This window comes from Canis lupus, chromosome 9 (genome assembly GCF_011100685.1).
Source record: "Canis lupus familiaris isolate Mischka breed German Shepherd chromosome 9, alternate assembly UU_Cfam_GSD_1.0, whole genome shotgun sequence".
Classification (NCBI taxonomy): domain Eukaryota; kingdom Metazoa; phylum Chordata; class Mammalia; order Carnivora; family Canidae; genus Canis; species Canis lupus.
The window spans coordinates 45,958,562-45,981,347 of NC_049230.1; the positions used below are offsets into that span (position 1 = coordinate 45,958,562).

Sequence of the window (22,786 nt, forward strand, 5' to 3'; positions counted from 1 at the left end):
TCCCTGCATGGAGCCTGCTTCTCCCTCTGCCTGTGTCTCTGCCTGTCTCTCTCTCTCTCTCTCTCTCTCTCTGTCTCTAATAAATAAATAAAATCTTTTAAAAAAATTCAGATAGAATAATGATGATCCTCCTTTGTGTTTGTTTTTAAAGGTTTCACTGCTTCTAAGACTTACAGTGCCTCAAAGACATTTGGAAAACCTGGAGGTACCAGCCTAGCGAGTAGTTCTGGAGGGACACAGGTCAAAGTGGTGCCCATTGCCAGCCTTACTCCTTACCAATCCAAGTGAGTTACGCCATAGAGTAAGCTCAGGATATACCTACAATATGATGTTAGAGGTTATTATGGGCTCTTGAGGTATTTATGTGTGAACTTCAGGGTTACCATATATAAAATAAATTTCATCTTTTTTTTTCCTTGAAAGGAGAAAGAGGGTACAAATTGTGGTGACCTTTGACTCTCTTACCATGAAAGAATGGCAAGAAAAACAATCTACAATAGCCTATAGAGTTTCATTTGTTTTGAAAGAATTTTAATTGAAAAATACTTAATGTTTAAAGAATCCATTTATTGTCTTATGAGAAAAAATAAATATTTGTTGTATTTCAGAAGGCATTTCACCTTCTATGATATATAAGTGACTTTTAGTCTAAAAATTGTTACTGTGATTTAGTTGACTAAGAGAATCTGTACTGTTTGTATAACCATATTAATATACCCTGAACAGATACTAGTTATATATATAATTCTTTTCCATTAAAAGTTAATTTTGGGATCCCTGGGTGGCACAGCGGTTTGGTGCCTGCCTTTGGCCCAGGGCGTGATCCTGGAGACCCGGGATCGAATCCCACATCGGGCTCCCGGTGCATGGAGCCTGCTTCTCCCTCTGCCTGTGTCTCTGTGCCTCTCTCTCTCTCTCTCTCTGTGACTATCATAAATAAATAAAAATTAAAAAAAAAAAAGTTAATTTTAGCAGTTGAAAATCAGTTCTCTTTTCAGAATTCTTTTAGATATGTTATCTAATCTTCAATTCTTTGCAGTGCAGGGAAAATGAGTAAGGTAACCAATGTGCCCAACACTTGCGTTCAGTATCGGCACCAGGACTGGATATTGGATCTTGTACCTCCTTTTTTTAGTGGCCTCTGTCTGAGGTCATACTGCTTTAGTGTGTTTTCTTTTGGTGGCTTACCAACACTGTCCCATATTTATATTCATTGTGGGCTAGAATGGACAGAAGTTTGACACCAGTTTGATCAGTTCCCATAATTGAAAATAGTGGCAAAATATAATTGCTGTTATTACTGCATTTTCTAGCTTAGAACCTTTCATTAAGGGGATACTGTTGCCTTCGTGTTGCTTTTTGGAGAAGGGAGAGCGTTTATAAATTTGCTAATTTGACAGGAGAATGAGTTAGTGTTAAATCATCTGATATGTTTTATTACTTGCTTATTCTATAAACTGTCAAACCTGTATGTCATCTTGGGGTTTTAATCAGTTGGATTAAAATACAGCTTACGTTGAAAAATGGAATATGCATAAGGTAAGAAAGGCTATAGGAAGATAATAGGGAACCTTTTAGATCTTTCCCAGTTAAGACCTGAGTACTAATATAATCTATTTGGTTTTTAGGTGGACTATCTGTGCTCGAGTTACCAACAAAAGTCAGATCCGTACCTGGAGCAATTCCCGAGGGGAAGGGAAGCTTTTTTCCATAGAACTAGTTGATGAAAGTGTGAGTAGTTGTCAAGTGGGAAAATACGAGTAGTCTGAGAAAGAGAGCTCATCTCTGTGTAAGCCTGTGTGATGAAAAACAGCAGTAGGCCAAAAATAAACATGAATATTGTTGTTTTTCCTCCTCTGTAGGCTTTTAATGCTGTCTGGGGGCAAAGGGTTAAAGGTCTTTTTTTTTTTTCTTCTTCAGAAGGGGAGGTATAGGGGGAGGGGCAGAGGGAAAGGGAGAGAGAGTTTTTTTGGGTTTTTTTTTTTTTTTTTTAAGAGAGAGAGAGAGAACCTTAAGCAGACTCCACTCCCAGCTTGGAGCCTGACACCAGGCTCAATCTCACATCCCTGAGATCCTGACCTGAGCTGAAGTCAAGAGTTGGATCTTAACCAACTGAGCCTGCCAGGTGCCCCAGAGGGTTAAAGCTCTTAAATAAAATCCTTTTAGTTTATTATATGTTATGTTTTTCTGTTTTTTAATTTATTTTTTCTTTTTAAGTAGGCTCCATGCCAAAATGGGGCTTGGACTCATGATGATCACCAGTCATATATTCAGGGCACCTGGCTGGCTGGCTCAGTCCATAGAGAATGCAATTTTTTTTTAATTGTTTATTTATTTGAGAGAAAGAGGGTGTGAGCCAGGGAGTGGGAGGGCAGAAAGGGAGGGAGAGAATCTCAAGCAGGCTCCCCACTGACTGTCTCACAGCCCTGAGATCATGACCTGAGCCAAAACCAGGAGTCCAACACTCAACTGATTGAGCTACCAGGGCACCTCTAGAGCATGCAACTCTTAAAACAAATAAAATCTTTAACAACAACAACAACAACAAAAGGTCACATACTGTACCAATGGAGCCAGCCAGGTGCCTTTAAAATCCTTAATGTTAGTGATTTTATTTTTAAGTAATCTCTACACCCCACATGGAGCTTGAATTCATGACCCCAAGATCAAGAGTCACACAAGTCTAAGCATTTATAGCAATAGAATTTAGTTTTTAATTGTTTGAGCAGCCTCATGAGTAAGAGAAAGCAAAGACACTCTGTCTGACCTGTTTGCAGGCTAAACTGAAGGCCTAAGAAGTGATGTCTGCTTATAAGCAAAGTGTTTCTTTGGGCCACAGCAGAAGGCATGCACCAGCCACCTTGAAAAGTGAATGGTTTTGTGGGAGGTGGATTCTGCATGTGCAGACTCTGTGCTTCACTTAAACAAAACCAAACCATGATGAAGAAACAAAAAAATCCAAGTTGTAGAATCTCAACAGTCTTGTTAGCTGTTTCTCTGTTCTGTTTATAATTCTTAATATGTACTTGACATATTATTTTTAAGCTGCTGCATATTTCCTAGTGGTTCAAACTTCTGAGAGGGTAGAAAACATAGGTGGTTTGTTTTTGTTGTTTGTTTTGGGAAGATGGCCCAATACTCCAAATATACTGACTGTATGGTGGCAGAATCAATATCAGAACCTAATTTTTTTACCAGATTATCGGTCTAATCTATCAGTTGGCTAAAATTTCAGCCCTTTGTTATAAGTTTCTTATCCATCTATAGTTGTTTTTGTTTTAAGTACTCTCTACACCCAACGTGGGGCTTGAATTTAGAACCCTAAGATTAAGAGTCACACACTCTGCTGACTGAGCCAGCCAACCAGCTGCCCCCATCTATAGTATTTTGACTGATGGAAAAGTAAAATTGAAAATCAAATCACAAGCAACTCGAAAACATGACGTATTCTAGCATTTTGTCAGTGATTCCCAAATATGACGTAATTGCCTGGTGTGAACATAAGGGCAGCTGGTGAATCATTGGGCTCATCACGCTTCCTTATCGTCTGCATTTATGTCACTCAGTGTTAAAATTTGTTTTTATTTTGGTTGTCAAAATATTAAAATCACTAGGTTTCTTATGTTTTTTTGTTTTGCTTTTTTTAAGGTCTCTAACTTGAGGTTAATAAAGTACCATACTGGGATCAGCTAGTTAAGCCTAGGTTGTTCCATTGTGCTTAATAACTTGAATATATGACTTCTAAAATGTGTGTTTCTGGAGTGTCTGTGGCCCTCTCACACATGCCTTTTGTACTTGTGTTATTGCCTTAAAGATGTCATTTTGACACGAAAGTGTCCTCTAATTTTAGGGGTAAAACTCAATGAATGCAGTTCTAAACCTATTCTTGCATGCTTCTACAGGGTGAAATCAGAGCTACTGCTTTCAATGAGCAAGTGGACAAGTTCTTTCCCCTCATCGACATGAACAAGGTAGGGTAGTGTTGTCTTGAAAACTGAAACAGGGATCCCTGGGTGGTGCAGTGGTTTAGTGCCTGCCTTTGGCCCAGGGCGTGATCCTGGAGACCGGGATCGAATCCCACGTCGGGCTCCCGGTGCATGGAGCCTGCTTCTCCCTCTGCCTATGTCTCTGCCTCTCTCTCTCTCTCTGTGTGACTATCATAAATAAATAAAAAATAAAAAAAAAAAAGAAACGAAAGAAAACTGAAACAGGAAAAAAAAAAAAAAAAAAAAGAAAACTGAAACAGGGGATCCCTGGGTGGCTCAGCGGTTTAGCACCTGCTTCAGCCTGGGGCATGATCCTAGAGTCCCTGGATGGAGTCCCACATCGGGTTCCCTGCAGGGAGCCTGCTCCTCCCTCTGCCTATGTCTCTGCCTCTCTCCATCCCTCTCTCCCTCCCCCTCTCTCCCTCTCTCCCTCCCTCTCATCTCTTTCTCTCTGTGTGTCTCTCATAAATAAATAAAATCCTTTAAAAAAAAAAAAAGAAAGAAAGAAAACTGAAACAGTTGAGTGGTATGGGGAGGATTTGAGGGGACTCTCATCCATTGAAGAACTGCGTAGTGGTAAGGAGTTTTGTTTTTCTTAATCTGGTAGACTCCCCACATTCCATGGCTTCCCTCTTTTGCAGGTCTATTATATCTCTAAAGGCATCCTGAAGATTGCTAACAAACAATTCACAGCTGTTAAAAATGACTATGAGATGACCTTCAATAATGAGACTTCTGTCATGCCCTGTGAAGATGGTCATCATTTACCTACAGTTCAGTTTGACTTCACAGGGATTGGTGACCTAGAAAGCAAGACTAAGGACTCACTTATAGGTAAGTCTTCGTGTGAGAGCAAAAAGTTGTGATTATTAGTTTTGTGTGCAACATATAAGAGAAGTGTAAGACTTAAGTGCTTGCCATTCAACCTTTGATCATTCTGTAATGGCTGCCTTGACCATTTTTGCTAACACATTGTGCCTGTACTTTAGACATAATTGGGATCTGCAAGAGCTATGAAGAAGCCACCAAAATCACAGTGAAGTCTAACAACAGAGAAGTTTCTAAGAGAAATATCTATTTGATGGACATGTCAGGGAAAGTAGTGACCGCTACTCTGTGGGGGGAAGATGTAAGTATGTGCATTGAGCAGTCAGAGCATGTGCAGAAGGCAGAGACGTGAAGAGCCGGGCGGCTGTCTTGTCTTAGAGTTATGGGGCTTTGGCCGTGTAGGCCCTTCCTAAAGAAGGATTGAGCTGTCCGAGGAATGTCTGAAATCCTTTCTTTGATTTACTTTTGTGAAATATGCTGATTTAAGTTTTACACAGTGAAATGATCTTTCCTCTAACTCTAGATTAGTTTTGCTGTATCTTTGAGCAGATTCTTATGTGCGAGGTTATCTTGGTTAGATTCCATATACCATTTATTACATTTACTCTGTTATTGACTGTTTTCCTTGTTTTCTATAAAAACGTTCAGTGTGTAAAAAAAAAAAAAAAAAAAAACGTTCAGTGTGTTCTCCCTGCCAGCAACACCTGTTCACTGTATTTGTTGGGTGTTTTTGTTATTACTCAGGCTGATAGATTTGATGGTTCTAGACAACCCGTGATGGCTATCAAAGGAGCCAGAGTTTCTGATTTTGGTGGACGGAGCCTCTCTGTACTGTCTTCAAGCACGATCATTGTGAATCCTGACATCCCGGAGGCCTATAAACTTCGTGGATGGTAGGTTTTATGGGACCAAACAAAGGGGTTATTTGAGCCTGGCCTTGAGAAGAGCTGGCTCTTTTGGTTCTTATGATCAGTATGTGAGCTATCTGCAGAGCAGAGGGCTTTGTTACTGAATGGAGCAGAAGGCATTGTGCCTTCTGAGACGATGGTTTTAAAGCCCTTAAACTGACAAACCTGCAATCCCATGACAAACCCAGAGATTCCAGAGGAGGCAGTCAGAATGGAAGGGCTGCCTGCTGACCTCGATCCTGCCAAAGTAAGGTGAGGGTGGATTATACCAGCCGTGTGCTGAAGGACTGTAAGCTAGAGAGGTAACTTCCTTTCCTAGGTTTAGAGCTGTGGGCTTCCGTGGTATTGGAGAAGACTGTGTTCCTTGTTCTGTCCAGTTGTTGGTGCTGATCACATCTTCTAGTGTATGTTTACTGGACTCTGATAAAATGCAGTGGGAACAATGGCTTTTGTTGGCATTACATGGTTATTCCCCAAGCACTCAGGGGATGAGGAGAGCCTATTAAAATCTCCTCACTATAGCTAGCTTTTTTGGGTGTTAAAACTCTGCCTTTAAGGAGCACTTCAACTGAAACATGATCTGTAAGAATTGATATGGTCAGAGAAAACACTTTCACGAGCTTGAGCTTTAATAATTTATGGGCAGCCCGGGTGGCTCAGTGGTTTAGCGCCGCCTTCAGCCGAGGGCGTGCCTGGAGACCCAGGATCGAGTCCCATATCAGGCTCCCTGCATGGAGCCTGCTTCTCCCTCTGCTTGTGTCTCTGCCCTCCCGCCCCATCTCTCTCTCTCTCTCTCTCTCTCTCTCTCCCTCTCTCCCTCTTTTTTTTTATTTTTTATTTTTATTTTTTTTTATTATAAATTTTTATTTATTTCTGATAGTCACACACAGAGAGAGAGGCAGAGAGACTTGCATGTGCATGCAAGTCTAATGTGCATGCCCACATTAAAGTCTTCATATTTTACTTGTCAGTAACAGTGATTCTGGTCAACATAAGAAGACATAACTGTCTCCAGAATAAAATAACTTGGCATTGATCAAAGAGAAGTTCAGTGCACACACCTCACACAGGCAAGGATTGGAGATACTAGATCTTGGTTATAACAATGTGGAGTTTTTTTATTATAAGAAGGGCTGCGTCTATCCTTGCTCTGTTGATTCCTGATGAGCTATCTTTGGTGGCAAATATCTCCTTGGAGTTACACTGGTATAGCTAGTAGTGGTGAAACAGATTTATGGACCTTGCTGTTCTTCTGTGACAGATTTAGCCGCTTACCTGACAGAATGTGAAGGCAATTGTCTGCAGCTTAGGGCAACATCCATTCTGTTTAGATGGTCTCTTTTGAAGAAGCCTGTTCTTCTTGTGTGTGGTTAGCTTTTAGTTTTCCTCCTTTTAGATATACTGACATGTTTTTAATCTCAGACTGACTCTTCCATGCCACAAGTATGTTTCTGAGCCACTTTCTTCATATCAGCTGATACGTGATCAAGAAATATAATCAGTCTTAATAATAATGCAGCACAGATTTTTTTTTTCATTTAATTTATTCATGAGAGACACAGAGAGAGGCAGAGACATAGAGGGAGAAGCAGGCTGACAGCCTGACATGGGACTTGATCCCGGGATCATGACCTGAGCCAAAGGCAGATGCTCAACCACTGAGCTACCCAGGTGCCAGATTAATGTTAATTTTAATATTGGCATAGGTAAAATCTCACAAGATGAATCTATGATAGATAATATCTACTTAGGGTTATATAATCCTTTAAACTCTATATCAGGGTTATAAGATTTTTTTTTCTTAAAGATTTTATTTATTTTTTCATGAGAGACACAGAGAGAAAGGCAGAGACACAGACAGAGAGAGAAGCAGGTTCTGTGCAGGGAGCCCGACGTGGGACTCAATCCCAGATCTCCAGGATCACGGCCTGGGCCGAAGGTGGCACTAAACCGCTGAGCCACCCAAGCTGCCCAGATTTTTTTTATATATATTTTTTATTTGAGATAAAGCACAGGCAGGGGGAGGGGCGGAGAGAAAAGGGCAAGCAGACTCCCCACTGAGCATGGAGCCTGAAGCCGCACTCAATTCCAGGACCTTAAAATTATGACCTGAGCTGAAGTCAGATGCTTAATTGACTAAGCCACCCAGGGGCCCCAGGCTTATAAGATCTTTTACCATGGGAACATTTTTTTGCCACCTCATTATAAGTGGACTGTTACTCTCTATGCTGTTATATGTCAGTAATGATAAAAATGCAGCTACTGACTGGGAACAGGCATCACTAGCCTAAAGAATTATATACCAGTTGCTAATTTAAGAAAAGGTTCTGTTGTGTTTTGGCACTGTCTTCACCACTGGGGGGCATCAAAGCAGTTGAGATGAAAAGAGGTCTTTCACTTCCTGCAGTTGTCTTAAGATACTAGAAGGAAGATACTAATTCCAGCCCATGTGACCATAACCTATGAAAGTTGGACCAAGTAGGAGATTAGGGGTGTGTGGGTAGCCTGTATCTGGCATCTAAAAACAAGCAGCATATTCAATAAATATATAAAGTGCCTGTCATTCTTTATTTTTCAGGTTTGACTCGGAAGGACAAGCCTTAGATGGTATTTCCATCTCTGATCTAAAGAGTGGAGGGACAGGAGGAGGCAACACCAACTGGAAAACTTTGTATGAGGTTAAATCAGAGAATCTAGGCCATGGTGACAAGGTATCCCAAGTTCCTAATTTTCTTCACAAAAGCATGTAAAGTATGCAGGAGGATGAGTTTTCAAGCCTGATTTCTGGGACCAACTATCTGACATTCATCCAGAGCTATGATTCTTAACCAGAGCTCTGACCAGAGCATGGTGTGATGGTTAAGAATCACTGGCAGATTGAGGGAGCCATGCCAACATTATAATAGGACTATGTTGTATCTCTCAGACATCTTCAGGCAGATAAATGTTAAGAACTCTGACTCAGAGAGTTGGGGGTTTTTTTGTGTGGTTTTTTGTTTTTGTTTTTGTTTTTATTTTATTTATTTATTCATGAGAGACACAGAGAGAGAGAGACAGAGACATAGGCAGAGAGAGAAGCAGGCTCCATGCAGGAAGCCCAATGTGGGATTCCATCCTGGGACTCCAGGATCACGCCCTGGGCTGAAGGCAGGTGCTCAACCGCTGAGCCACCCAGGCGTCCCACAGAGAGTTGTTTAATTCTTAGAGGGATCTTAATGAAGTGGTAATAACTTCAGATCCATATTTATTTTTGCTGATTGTTCCTGCAAATTAAAATGCCCACATACCTAGAAGATGCCTTTTGAGGTTAAAGCCAACACTGAGCACAGAACCATTAGGCTCTGTCAGACATCAGGCAGTCCATGTGGGCCTTCACTGGCTGCACAGTACCAGCCTCATCTCATGGGCCAAGCATTTGCCACTATTCTCTGACAGGAATTGTCTCTCATACTTGATTTTAGTTACATCTTCCTTTCAATGTTTGTATGTAATGACGCTCTTCCCGTCTTGATCTAAACCTGTATTCTGTCAGCAGTTCAGTATTTAAGTCATTTATTTCTCCTTTATGTTCCCCAAAACATAATTCCTACTTTTATTATTTTCATGTCATATACTATAGTTTTTATTCTTTACTGTCTCATTTTGCTGTACTCCCTTATCCGTCATTGTCATCAAAGGCACTTTATAATGCTGTCATTATAGCATCTTGAAAATTAAACATGAGACAGATCTATGTTGTTCTGTCATAGGAACAGCTGCTTTTGAGGTTCTCTTGTCACTAGTTTCCCTCTTAGATCTAAAATACGTAGTAAGTAATCAGGCCTGGAGGCACCTGGCTGGCTCAGTTGGAAGAGCATGTCACTCTTGATCTTGGGGTAGTGAGTTCAAGCCTTTCATTGGGTGTAGTGATTACTTAAATAAACTTTAAAAAAAAAGAAGAAGAAATCAGGACTCGAGGGTATCTCTGTACCCTGACTTTAAAGTCATAATTCTGGATCTGGATCTAGATCTTACCTGGAAATACAGAAAAACTATAGGCATCTCCTAGGAGATTTTCTTTCTTTTCTTTTTCTTTTTTTTTTTTTTTTTTTTTTTTTTTAAGTAATCTCTGCACCCACTGTGGGGCTCAAACTCACAACCCTGAGATCAAGAGTTATCAAGAGTTGCATGTTCTACTGCCTGAGCTGGCCAGGCACCCCGAGACATACTTTCTCTAGAGCTTTCTAGATTGAGGACTCACCCAGTCTCTTTAAACATTCACAGTATTGTTTTGCCCCCCCCCCCCCCTTTTTTTTTTTTTTGGTCTGAGACATTGGGAAGCCCCAGAGGTTCCTGACCTGGCTCTGAATTCGGAGTACCCCCAGAGAGAACTGCTCACCGCCCCCCAACCCCCGCAAAATTATTCACTCCATATCCTTTCTGTGGGAGTCAAAAAGAAAAACAAGTAGGGACCACATAAAGCCACAAATGCACATGACTCCATCCTTGCTGCATTTCTTTCTCAGTGCTCTCGCCACTTTGATGGCTTAGACCGAGGCTTGTCACAGCAGCTGCATGTGGTTGTTTGCACATTGTGTAACGATGCTCCTACATCACAGCAGCAGAGCTGAGTAGCTGTCACAGAGACCATGACTGAATGGCTCACAAAGCCTAAAAAATTTCCCGTCTGGCTTTCTACAAAGTTTGCTGCCATGGCCTAGACAGAGATGAGGGTGAATCTGGGCCCCAGAAATCACTCCTGTTGTTTTTAATGTGGGAGGATGTTGGACACAGCTACACCAGGTTTGCCTGCATTACCCTGTATTTCCTCCATTGATTACCTTTGGGGTAATCAGAAGAATGGGAGGAACAAATCTTTGTCTTTGAAGTCTTTGTTTTTCATATAGTCTTTCTCTGATTTTAGTGAATTAATTTGGCCTAATTTAGAATTTGCTTTTATTGCATGATCCCTGGGTGGCTCAGCAGTTTAGCACCTGCCTTTGGCCCGGGGCATGATCCTGGAGTTCCAGGATCGAGTCCTGCATTGGGCTCCCTGTGTGGAGCTTGCTTCTCCCTTTGCCTGTGTCTCTGCCTCTCTCTGTGTCTCTCATGAATGAATGAATGAATGAATGAATGAATGAATAAATAAATAAATAAAATCTTTTTAAAAAAATTTTTTTTGCTTTTATTATGAAGGGATAATATGCTTTAGAACTTAGTTTAAGGATCCCTGGGTGGCGCAGCGGTTTGGCACCTGCCTTTGGCCCAGGGCGCGATCCTGGAGACCCGGGATCGAATCCCACATCGGGCTCCCGGTGCATGGAGCCTGCTTCTCCCTCTGCCTGTGTCTCTGCCTCTCTCTCTCTCTCTCTGTGACTATCATAAATAAATAAAAATTTATAAAAAAAAAAAAAAAAACTTAGTTTATTATCTTCATAGGTTTTGCAGTTAGCACAAGTGATTTCGAAAACCATAGCATAAATGATACCCTCTAATGACACTGTGATCCTAAGGATTTGTAGATTAAATAGTGCTTACATTTTAAGGGCAAGCTTTAGGCTGCTTCTAAGTCCTCTCTCAAATGTAGGCTTTGGTTTCCAGGTCTCATGTCACTCTTTTCTTCCAAAGGCTGACTATTTTAGCTCCGTGGCGACAGTAGTGTATCTTCGCAAAGAGAACTGTATGTATCAGGCCTGCCCAACTCAGGACTGCAATAAGAAAGTGATCGATCAACAGAATGGATTATACCGCTGTGAGAAGTGTGACAGTGAATTTCCTAGCTTCAAGTACCGCATGATCCTGTCAGTAAGTAGAATGGGTAGATGAGAATCATTGTGTTGTTTCTTGAGTCCCTACCAAGTGCCAGGCTTTGTAGAGACAATAGCAAAAACAAGATCGCTTGTGGTAGGAAGTCACCAGATGAGTAAGTGCTAAAGAGCTTCTTTTTGTTCTTATCAGTACAGCAAGTTAGGGGCCTTTCACTCAACTGAAGAGCAGTCTGTTCTGCTAAAAGTTCTTTTTCCTACAAGAAAGTTGCATTTCGACACCCAGCTGATTTTAGCTGCTGTGCTTGTAGTACAGTTACAGCATTTGGTGACACTCTCCTGCTCACTGTTATGAAGATAAATTAATTTGAAATGGCATTTCTGCAGAGCAATAATTATACAGCCAATGCCTATATTTAGTTATTTTTCTTGTAGATAATCTGTTCCTCTTAGCCTTGGTAGAACTGACTTCTCAGGAATGTAGCTGCATGCTAATGTGGGAGTGTGGCTTTTTTGCATTGTGAGAATTGTTTCTGTTTTAAAAAACCTTTAAAGTGAGGGGTATACTTTTTAAAAAATCATAATACATGATAATAAAGGTATAAGAAAATAGGCATTCTTACATTTTTCTAGAAGGTGATTTAGCAATAATATATCAGTATCCTTAAAAATGTTTATATTTTCTGGCATATTAAACATTTGGAGGGAATTTCTTTTAAGGAATCATCAGAGATGTTACAACTGTATGAAGTTATTTGTTACTGTTATTTTTTAAACTTTGATACAACTTAAACTTCCTTAATGAAAAAAAAAAAACTTCCTTAATGTTCTACTAGTTGATTCCTTTACTATAAAACCTTAGTGTGGGATACCATGAAGGCATCAGAATTTGCCAGTTATTTGACAGTTTTCTATAGTTAGAAAATGATCTAATAAATGAAATGATCTAAATAAATGTTCAGATTTATTCACTGAAATAGCAAATTTTAAATGGTATGTTTGATGCAGTTTTAAAGTATGTACACACACAAAAAACAGACTGAGAGGACAAATCCCAGACTGCTGATAGAGGGTATTTCTTGTTGATTTCTAGTTTCTCCTGCATTTTCCTTTTTTTTTTTTTTTTTCCCTTGCACTGAATACTCTTGTAATAGGAAATTTTTTTTAGTGGTCTTTTTAGCTAAAAAATAAAGGATTTTACTTATCCTTTAAAGTGTTAGTTCAACAAGAAAGTTCTACATTTAAGCTTTATATTTTTACAGAAAATAAACATAAACAACTTCATTGAACTATGATGGAGAAAATTGTTTTATATGGTTTATCAGCCTTTCTATGAAACTCGTAAATAGTAATCCCAGCATACTTGGTTTCACAAGATCCTGACCCATTTGTCCCCATTGTTCCCCTCCTCAGCCCTATTGGGTTGTACTCTTTGCCTCTAGGATGACACTGTGGAGTAAACAAACTGTAGGTGTGAGCTCTAGGGGGTGATATATTCTCTCATATATGGGAATGTCTTTAATTTTCTTGTCCGCCATTTTTTCCATCATAATCTTTGATACTAAAGCTCCATGTGTATGCCAAGCAAATATGTAGATCATCAAATGATAAATTAAAAAAAAAAAAAAAAAAAGAACTTTGCTTTCTTATTTGTACTAAGACTTTTACTTTAGCAACTGGATTCTGTGTGATCCACTTTCTTCCCTGACTCTCCCCCATTTAATTTTACAGTGGTCCAGTTGGAGACACTTGAGCACTCATTTCTGTTGCTGGGAAAGTTGCTGGAACTAGTCTTATGGGACACTAGGATGTGTAGTTAAAAATGCAGAGAACCTGCCCTCACACTTTGGAGGCTTATTCAAACCTTTTGTCCAAAGGGCCTCATGGCTGGAGGCAAGGAAGTTTAGTTGGATTGTTATCTCAACTGAGATCTGAAATCACATATTCACAGCATATCATGCCTTTGCAGTACACTTTAAACTTATCTCTGCGATCCTTTCCACATTGTTTGGGAATAATATGGCATACAGAGTGGTAATGGTTTTTCCCTGGGGATTATTTTAGTGAATGGAAAAATTAATCTTCCAGTCTTCTGAGTATGTCTTCCTTTATTATTTCTTGGCTAAATTAATATATAATGTGTTTTTTAGGTAAATATTGCTGATTTTCAAGAGAATCAGTGGGTCACTTGTTTCCAGGAGTCTGCAGAGGCCATCATTGGACAAAATACTGCTTATCTTGGGGAATTAAAAGAGAAGGTTGGCCTCATCTTTTATTATTACTATAACAGTTGCCAATAACGCCCTTTTTGGCTCTGTAATTTTTTAAAATTTCTTTTGGGTGTTGTGTATAGTTTCTCGGTCTGATGCTTATTTGAAGGTTCATCTGATTCTGTCAAATTTTGTCCACTTTGGGTGTGCTAACAATGAGTAATCAAGTAATGTATAGAAAAGTGCTTTAGGTGCACCTGGCTGACTCACTTGGTAGAGCATGCAACTCTTAATCTCAGGGTTGTGAGTTTAGGCCCCATGTTGGGGCGTGGAGCCTGCTTTAAAAAAAAAAAAGTGCTTTAAAAATAGCACTTTGCAAGTATAAACCACTCATTTCTCCTGTACGGTTAGTACACTAAAGTTGATGTGCCTACAATCACTTGAGATCTGGAAGGTATCTTCTGAAGTACAGATGTGCCCTTTTAACATAATAAACACCTTCCTGTAAAGTTGAGTCAAATCTTGTGGGTTTTTTTTAAGATTTTATTTACTTATTCATAGAGACACACACAGAGAGAGAGGCAGAGACACAGGCAGAGGGAGAAGCAGGCTCCATGCAGGGAGCCCGATGTGGGACTCGATCCCCGGTCTCCAGGATCACGCCCCAGGCTGCAGGCGGCACTAAACTGCGTCACTGGGGCTGCCCAAATCCTGGTTTAAATTCACATACAGGTACTTGCTACTCCGGCTCTTCAGATGCAGAGATTTCTCTCTTAAGAAATAACTTTTTTTTTTTTTTTAAGATTTTATTTATTTATTCATTAGAGACAGAGAGAGAGAGAGGCAGAGACATAGGCAGAGGGAGAAGCAGGCTCCACGCAGGGAGCCCGATGTGGGACTCCATCCCGGTGCTCCAGGATCACGCCCTGAGCCGAAGGCAGACACTCAACTGCTGAGCCACCCAGGTGTCCCACAAAGTAACTTTCATAAGATAACTTTATCCATTTCATTTTTATGAATTTGTATTTTCACATATGTAGGGAATAAATTACTAATTATGTAATTTATTATATTGTATTATAAATGTAGGAAAGATACTCAAATAAAAAGTGTAAAGATGGGGGCGCCTGGGTGGCTCATTTGGTTAAGCATCTGCCTTTGGCTGAGGTCATGCATGATCTCAGGTTTCTGGGGGGCTCCCTGCTCATTGGGGATCCTGCTTTTCCCTCTCTGCCCCTCCCTGTGCTTGTGCCCATGCTTGAGCTCTCTCACTCTCTCTCAAATAAGTAAAATTGTTTAAGAAGAATGTATAAAGGGGGATCCCTGGGTGGCGCAGCAGTTTAGCGCCTGCCTTTGGCCCAGGGCGCAATCCTGGAGACCCGGGATCGAATCCCACGTCGGGCTCCCGGTGCATGGAGCCTGCTTCTCCCTCTGCCTGTGTCTCTGCCTCTCTCTCTCTCTCTCTCTCTCTCTGTGACTATCATAAATAAATAAAATTTTAAAAAAAAATTAAAAAAAAAAAAAAAGAATAGTACCTACTAAAAAAAAAAAAGAAAAATGTATGAAGGGCAGCCCGGGTGGCTCAGCAGTTTAGTGCCGCCTTCAGCCCAGGGCCGGATCCTGGAGACCCAGGATTGAGTCCCACATCAGGCTCCCTGCATGGAGCCTGCTTCTCCCTCTGCCTATGTCTCTGCCTCTCTTTCCCTCTCTGTGTGTCTATCATGAATAAATAAATAAAATCTTAAAAAAAAAAAAAAGTCAATCAATATAACTCACCACATCAATAAATTAAAGAAGGAAAAAACATTAAAAAAAAAAAAGAAAAATGTATAAAGATGGTCAATGAGGGATCCCTGGGTGGCGCAGTGGTTTGGCGCCTGCCTTTGGCCCAGCGCGCGATTCTGGAGACCCGGGATCGAATCCCACATCGGGCTCCCGGTGCATGGAGCCTGCTTCTCCCTCTGCCTATGTCTCTGCCTCTCTCTCTCTCTCTCTCTCTCTCTCTCTGTGACTATCATAAATAAATAAAAATTTTAAAAAATTAAAAAAAAAAAAAAAGATGGTCAATGAAAGCTGTGTTTTCTGGGCCACACAAATTAGCATCTATCCTATAGATCTTTCCCCTACTTCCTCCACATTGGTTAGAAAACTTATAAAAACTAAGGAAAAAACACACACACACCACTAAGAAACAAACATTTGTCGTTTATTTGGTGTGTTGTCTTCAGTTTGTCCATTTGGCTTCCCCCACCCTGAAACACACACACACATACACACACACACACACACCTTTTTAAAATTACAAGATCTCTGAAAATAATGCCAACAAGCCCTTTTATAGAAATAACTGGAATTGACTTTAAAGTATGATGGTTATCTTTTATCTGTTTTGCCTGGTTCTTTATTTTCATATCAGATTTTAAGGCTCAAGGCAGCTTTTCAGGGTTTTTTATGAACTTACTACATTTGACTATTTTTACTGCTGGTGAATGAGGACATACAGAAACTCTTCCTTCAGGAACCATGGTATTCTTGGAGTATGTGCTTCATGCTTTCTTTAATCTTGAAGAATAATGGCAACTGGTATAATTTTCTTAAGATTTAACACATTGTTTTATTTACACATCTGAAAGCCCAGAGGACTTTATGGGTGTATCTGAAGTAACTTTTACATAAAAGTTCTGTGTAACAAAGCCATTTTCATGTTCCATGTGGCTTGAAAAGACAATACTTGGCTGACATGAACTATTAATTTTATATAAAGTTATTACAAATTTATTTTATGCATATTTATATAAAATACTGTCTCTGGGGCCCCTGGGTGACTCAGCTAAGCATCTGCCTTGGCTCAGGTCATGATCCCAGTGTCCTGGGATCGAGACCCACATCAGGCTCCCTGCTCAGTGGGGAGTCTGCTTCTCCCTCTGTCTCCCCACCCCATCCCCTACTCATGCTCTTTCTATCTAAAATAAATAATACATTTTTTTAAAAAAATTCTACCAGATTTTTTAATTTTCTTATAAAAGAGCTTAATTAGTTTGACACTTGGCTGGCTCATTTGGTGGAATATGTGACTCTTGATTTTGGGGTCATGAATTCAAGCCCTACACTGGGTGTAGAGATTACTTTTAAAAAAAAAAAGGTAGGGCAGCCCCGGTGGCGCAGCGGTTTAGCGCCGCCTGCAGCCCAGGGTGTGATCCTGGAGACCCTGGATCGAGTCCCACGTCGGGCTCTCTGCATGGAGCCTGCTTCTCCCTCTGCCTGTGTCTTTGCCTCTCTCTCTCTCTGTGTCTCTATGAATACATAAATAAAATATTTTAAAATATATATTAAAAAAAAAAAGGTAAAAAAAGGAGACCTCTGGGTGGCTCAGTGGTTGAGCATCTGCCTTAGGCTCAAGTTGTGATCCCAGGGTCCTGGGATCAAGTCCTGCATCAGGCTCCTCACAGGGAGCCTGCTTCTCCCTCTGCCTGTCTCTGCCTCTCTCTGTGTCTCTCTTGAATAAATAAAATCTTTAAAAAGCCACCCAGGGATCCCAAGATTTTATTTTTAAGCAAATCTCTATATCTGGCGTGGAGCTCAAACTCACCACCCTGAGATCAAGAGTCACATGCTCCCCCTACTGAGTCAGCCAGGTACCCCTCTCTCAGTTCTTAATTTATGATGAAGATGCTGAGCCTCAGATCTATTCCTTTTTTTTTCTTTTAATAAATTTTTATTTATTTATGATACACACAGAGAGAGAGAGAGAGAGGCAGAGACACAGGCAGAGGGAGAAGCAGGCTCCATGCACCGGTAGCCCGACGTGGGATTCGATCCCGGGTCTTCAGGATCGCGCCCTGGGCCAAAGGCAGGCACCAAACCGCTGCGCCACCCAGGGATCCCTCAGATCTATTCCATCACAGAATTTTAAAGTTTAGGAATGTGTTTTGTGGTTTAAGTTATTATTATGGTGAAATATACATAACATAAAATTTACCATTTTAACTATTTCGAAGTCTAAATTCAGTATGCTCATTAAGTACTAAATCTCGGGCAGCCCAGCCCAGGTGGCTCAGAGGTTTAGCGCCACCCTCAGGCTGGGGTGTGATCCTGGAGACCTGGGATCCAGTCCCATGTTGGGCTCCCTACATGGAGCCTGCTTCTCCCTCTGCCTGTGCCTGTGCCTCTCTCTCTCTCTCCCTCTCTCTCTCTGTGTGTTTCTCATGAATAAATAAATAAAATCTTTTAAAATTAAAAAAAAAATACTAAATCTCCGTTACCCCTTCCCCTTCTCCTAGCAACCATTCTACTTTCTGTCTCTGTGAATTTGACTGGGAATAGGTATAGTATTTTCATTTTTAAATAAAATTCTACCTAAACAGTTTTATGTAATGAAATGTCATTTGTAGATTAGTCATTCCCAACTAATTTAAACCACTAGGGACAATAAATTTTTGAGAGAGATTTTTCTCAAAAGTTTTTTGGGGGGATCCCTGGGTGGTGCAGCGGTTTAGCGCCTGCCTTTGGCCCAGGGCGCGATCCTGGAGACCCGGGATCGAATCCCACATCGGGCTCCTGGTGCATGGAGCCTGCTTCTCCCTCTGCCTATGTCTCTGCCTCTCTCTCCCTCTCTCTCTCTCTCTCTGTGTGACTATCATAAATAAATAAAAATTTTTTTTAAATGTTTTAAAAAAATTTTTTTGGTGGGTTTTTTTGTTTTTGGGGTTTTTTTTTGTTTTTTTAGATTATTTTTTTATTGGGACGCCTGGGTGGCTCAGCAGTTGAGAGTCTGCCTTTGAAAACTCAGGGCATGGGATCCCTGGGTGGCACAGCGGTTTAGCGCCTGCCTTTGGCCCAGGGCGGGATCCTGGAGACCTGGGATCGAGTCCCACATCGGGCTCCTGGTGCATGGAGCCTGCTTCTCCCTCTGCCTCTGTCTCTGTCTCTCTCTCTCTCTCTTTGTGTGTGCCTATCATAAATAAATTAAAAAAAAAAAAAAAAAAAAACTCAAGGCGTGATCCTGGGGTTCCGGGATTGAGTCCAGCATTGGGTTCCCTGTGAGGAGCCTACTTCTCCCTCTACCTATGTCTCTGTCTTCTCTGTGTCTCTCAAAGATTGATTTATTTGTTTGTTTATTTGTTTGACAGAGTGCGTGCACAAGCAGGTGGAGCAGCAGAAAGAAAGGGAACAGCAGAGGGAGAGGGAGCAGCAGGCTCCCCACTGGGGAGGGAAGCCAATGTAGAGCTTGATCCCAGGAACCGGGGATCATGACCCAAGCTAAAGGCAGACGATTAACCATCTGAGCCCCCCAGGAACCCCCCAAAAGACTTTCCAAAAATCTTTTTTTTCCTTTTTAAAGATTTTATTTTTAAGTAATCTTACACCCCACATGGGGCTCAAACCTACAATCTCGAGATCAAGAGTTGCATGCTTGGGATGCCTAGGTGGCTCAACAGTTTAGCATCTGCCTTCAGCTCCGCATAATCTCCAGATCTGGGAATCAAGTCCTGCATCGGGCTCCCTACAAGGGGCCTGCTTCTTCCTCTGCCTGTGTCTCTGCATCTATCTCTGTGTCTCTCATGAATAAATAAAATATATATTTTTAAAAAGAAAAAGTGTTGCATGATCTGACTGAGCCAGCCAGGTGCCCCTTCAAAAGTCTTAATGGAGGGGGGCACCTTGGTGGCTTAGTGGTTGAGCATCTGCCTTTGGCTCAGGTTATGATCCCGGAGTCCGCTGGAGTCCGGGGGATCAAATCCCGCATCAGGCTCCCCACAGGGAGCCTCTTCTCCTCTGCCTATGTCTCTGCCTGTCTCTCAGAATAAATAAAAATCTTTTTATTTTTTTTAAATGTTTTATTTATTATTTAATTTTTATTTATTTGTGATAGTCACACAGAGAGAGAGAGAGGCAGAGACACAGGCAGAGGGAAAAGCAGGCTCCATGCACCGGGAACCCGACGTGGGATTCGATCCCAGGTCCCCAGGATCGCGCCCTGGGCCAAAGGCAGGCGCCAAACTGCTGCGCCACCCAGGGATCCCAATAAAAATCTTTTTAAAAAAGAATCTTAGTGGATATTTTCAAATGGTCTGGTAGCTTCCATGCCTAAAGTTCTACATTTGTTTTTGCAGAACGAGCAAGCATTTGAGGAAGTTTTCCAGAATGCCAACTTCCGATCTTTCACATTCAGGATCAGGGTGAAACTAGAGACCTACAACGTAAGTGGGGTCTGCTGGGTTGCAGAAGGGTTAGCAGTGGGAAGCTACTATTTGTCACTCACAGCAACAGTACAGTGTTAGCTGTCACTTAATTGCTTACAGTGTGCTTACCGCCCTGCATTTATTACTCATTGAATCTTCCCAGCACTGAGGAAACGAACCTAGAGAGGTCAAGTATTTTGTTTAGTGTCAAGCATCTAGAGGGAAATGCTGCATGGTTCTTCGGTTACAACCTGGGGGTTTTGTTGGTGTAGTGACAAAGAATGGTCAGATGTTTGGTGGACTCCTGTGAGGTTTAGGCCCTAGGGTTCATATACAAAACAAAGACCGAACAAAGTTAAAATAACCTTAAAACTTATTCAAGTTGCCTATAGCATCATATAATTGTATAGTCCTACAGTAACTGCATTTATTGAGCACTTACTGTCTGCCAGTTACTATTCTATGCCCTTTACATCTACTATCTCACTTGATCCTGGCAGTAACCCATATGGAGGAATGACTGTTAGCCCCATTTTACCACTGAAAACATGGAGGCATGTAGAGAATAAGTACTTTGCATATGCCAGCAAATGGCAGAACTAAGATTCCAGCCCCCAGCTTCAGAGATTTGCTCTTTTCCATTCTTAGAAATGGCACTTTGTCGTAATTACTGAGCACATATACATGACAGTGCGTGAACCCCTGAATTAGACTGTGCACTTTTTCTGGGCATCACCTCATCCTGCCTCTAAAATAAAGGCACTGTTCAGTCCTGATGAATGAGCAAAGAGGGAGAGTTCTGAAAACCTCTCTGCTTGTTTTAGGGTCTCCTCATTCTGTTTTATCATTACACTTTAACCTTAGTTCCTGCCAGGTTTGTTTGTTTCTGTAGACCTTGAATGAGGTAGTGTCAAGTCAAGTGTCTGTGCTAGAGTGTCATGTTGAGGTGGGAGCAGGGGACAGCTCGAAAGGTCATGCAGTCCTCTCATGATGTGGACAGGGAAGGTGAGGTGCAGAGGTGGTCTCCCACAGAGCTGGGATGGCACCCAGACCAAGTCTTCCTCCTCTACTTTTGTTTTCAGAATTAGCTGTGTGGCTTTTAGGCAAGTCACTTATCTTCTCTGGGCTCCTATTTCCCCCCTCTGCAAAGAAAATAAACCTGCTAAGGCCCATCCCATTTGGATTTGAGGTTTCTGAGACCTGGGAGCATGAGGGAAGGACAAAAAGGGGACTCTGCTGAATGAAGAGAGGCTTCTGTCCTCTCTCCCAGCTCCAGAAGTTCTGAACTTGGCTTTCACTCATGATTTTTTTCTGTATTGGAATTACTAAACACTAAATCCAGCATGTCTTTGTGTTTTCTCTCGCTGAGATCATTGAAACCTCTAAAGCAAAGGGGGTTAGCACCACTGCTCCATGCCACAGGCTTTCCTCCATTCACAAACTGCTTTTCTCTTCTCAAAGGATGAGTCTCGAATTAAGGCCACTGTGATGGACGTGAAGCCCGTGGACTACAGAGAATATGGTAGAAGGCTGATCATGAACATCAGGAGAAACGCACTAATGTGAGAAGACCAGAGCTGATGGGGCAGAAGTTTGAAAAAACAGAGCTGAAATGAAACCGATTCTTTCCCACTCCTGTGGGACATTTCCACGTTAGCTACACAGTGGAGCAGAGGGCCTCTCCACAGGGGACAAAGCGCTTTCCTCCCATCAGTGCAGCTTGGAGCCCACTGGTACCTGTTGACACAGGCAAAGAGAAATGTGCTCAGGCGACTGTCGGGTAAACTGTCAGACCTGGCAGGTCAGCTGGTGGATAGTGTAGTGCCATTCTCTCCCTCTGTCTTCAGGCTTTTGTCAGTTTTACTAAGATTTCATTATCTTCAATCAGAAATTATGTCACAAGTAATTGACCCTAACTTTGCAGACGGTGAAATAAATTATGTAACTAGCTTCTCCAGTGATGACACCCTTGAGACCTGGGTTCCTTCTCAGGAGGGAGAGCCCAAAATTGGTCGTGCAGAACCTGTACTTCAGTAAGTGTGTCTTTCTAGAATTCAAAGTTTCGCTCTTTCTAGAGGTGCCACATAGTTGTAAATACTTGGATGGCAATAGGGTAGAATTATTAATCAAAAAACTTATCTTTTATATCTGAAGAATATCCCTCCTTCAGGGTTTAATAGACTAAGTCAGATGGGTCTGATATTAATCAAAATTGTCTCGTCTGAGGAAGGCTGATAAGCATTGACTTGCTGTCCCACAGGGACATCCGGGCAACTACAAAGCATTGTTTTAGTTTTCGTTTCAATTAATGTTGCATTTTGGCTGGTGAATGCACATTTTTTTCTACCTGTACATATTTCTTGCATTTATATGTTTCATTTCTTGATTGAAGCTATGTTAAATAGAAGGGATTTTGAAGGAAGGAGCCCTTTGTTTCCTCTGCTTTGTTTAAATAAACAGAATGTTCTCTGTGTGTGAATCCTACTTTCTACTTTCTTTGAATGCAAAGGGTTCTTGTAACTGGGAAGCAATTAATTAGCCTTCATAATAAATGTTCACTTGGGGGAGATGTTAACTCATTACAGACTCAAAGATTAGTCCAAGTCATAGAGATCATTCATCCTAATGTTTGCAACCCTCAAATGCATCTTTAAAAGAACAAAAACACTAAAAACAAAAAGCCATTGTGACCAAGAATGCTGATGATCTGGCACTTTGGGATTTTATTGATGTTTACACAGCAGTCTAACACCAACCAGGCTTTGAAATGTGTACAGACAGTGAGCTAGTAAGAAAACAGTAATTATGCTACTAGGCTTTTAAGTCAGCAAGAGCATGCTTGCCCTGTGTGTTCCTAATCATATTAATTATCTTTCTGGTTGCTGCGACCCACCACTTGGCATTTGCTGCACATCTCTCCCCAAGCAT

The 22,786-nt window shown here is 41.3% G+C and overlaps 1 protein-coding gene across 1 annotated transcript in view; it reads left to right on the forward strand.

Annotated features, from left to right (window-relative positions):
* The window catches only part of RPA1 (replication protein A1), a 76,291-nt gene extending 53,954 nt beyond the window's left edge, over positions 1-22,337 (forward strand). The window contains exons 7-17 of the mRNA XM_038548492.1: positions 152-284; positions 1,629-1,731; positions 3,903-3,971; positions 4,628-4,820; positions 4,976-5,115; positions 5,559-5,707; positions 8,301-8,433; positions 11,330-11,506; positions 13,617-13,724; positions 19,790-19,876; positions 21,320-22,337. Coding sequence (XP_038404420.1) covers positions 152-284; positions 1,629-1,731; positions 3,903-3,971; positions 4,628-4,820; positions 4,976-5,115; positions 5,559-5,707; positions 8,301-8,433; positions 11,330-11,506; positions 13,617-13,724; positions 19,790-19,876; positions 21,320-21,424 — 1,397 coding nt within the window. The 3' untranslated portion in view covers positions 21,425-22,337. The remainder of the gene's footprint in view (positions 1-151; positions 285-1,628; positions 1,732-3,902; positions 3,972-4,627; positions 4,821-4,975; positions 5,116-5,558; positions 5,708-8,300; positions 8,434-11,329; positions 11,507-13,616; positions 13,725-19,789; positions 19,877-21,319) is intronic.
* The last annotated feature ends 449 nt before the right edge of the window (positions 22,338-22,786 follow it).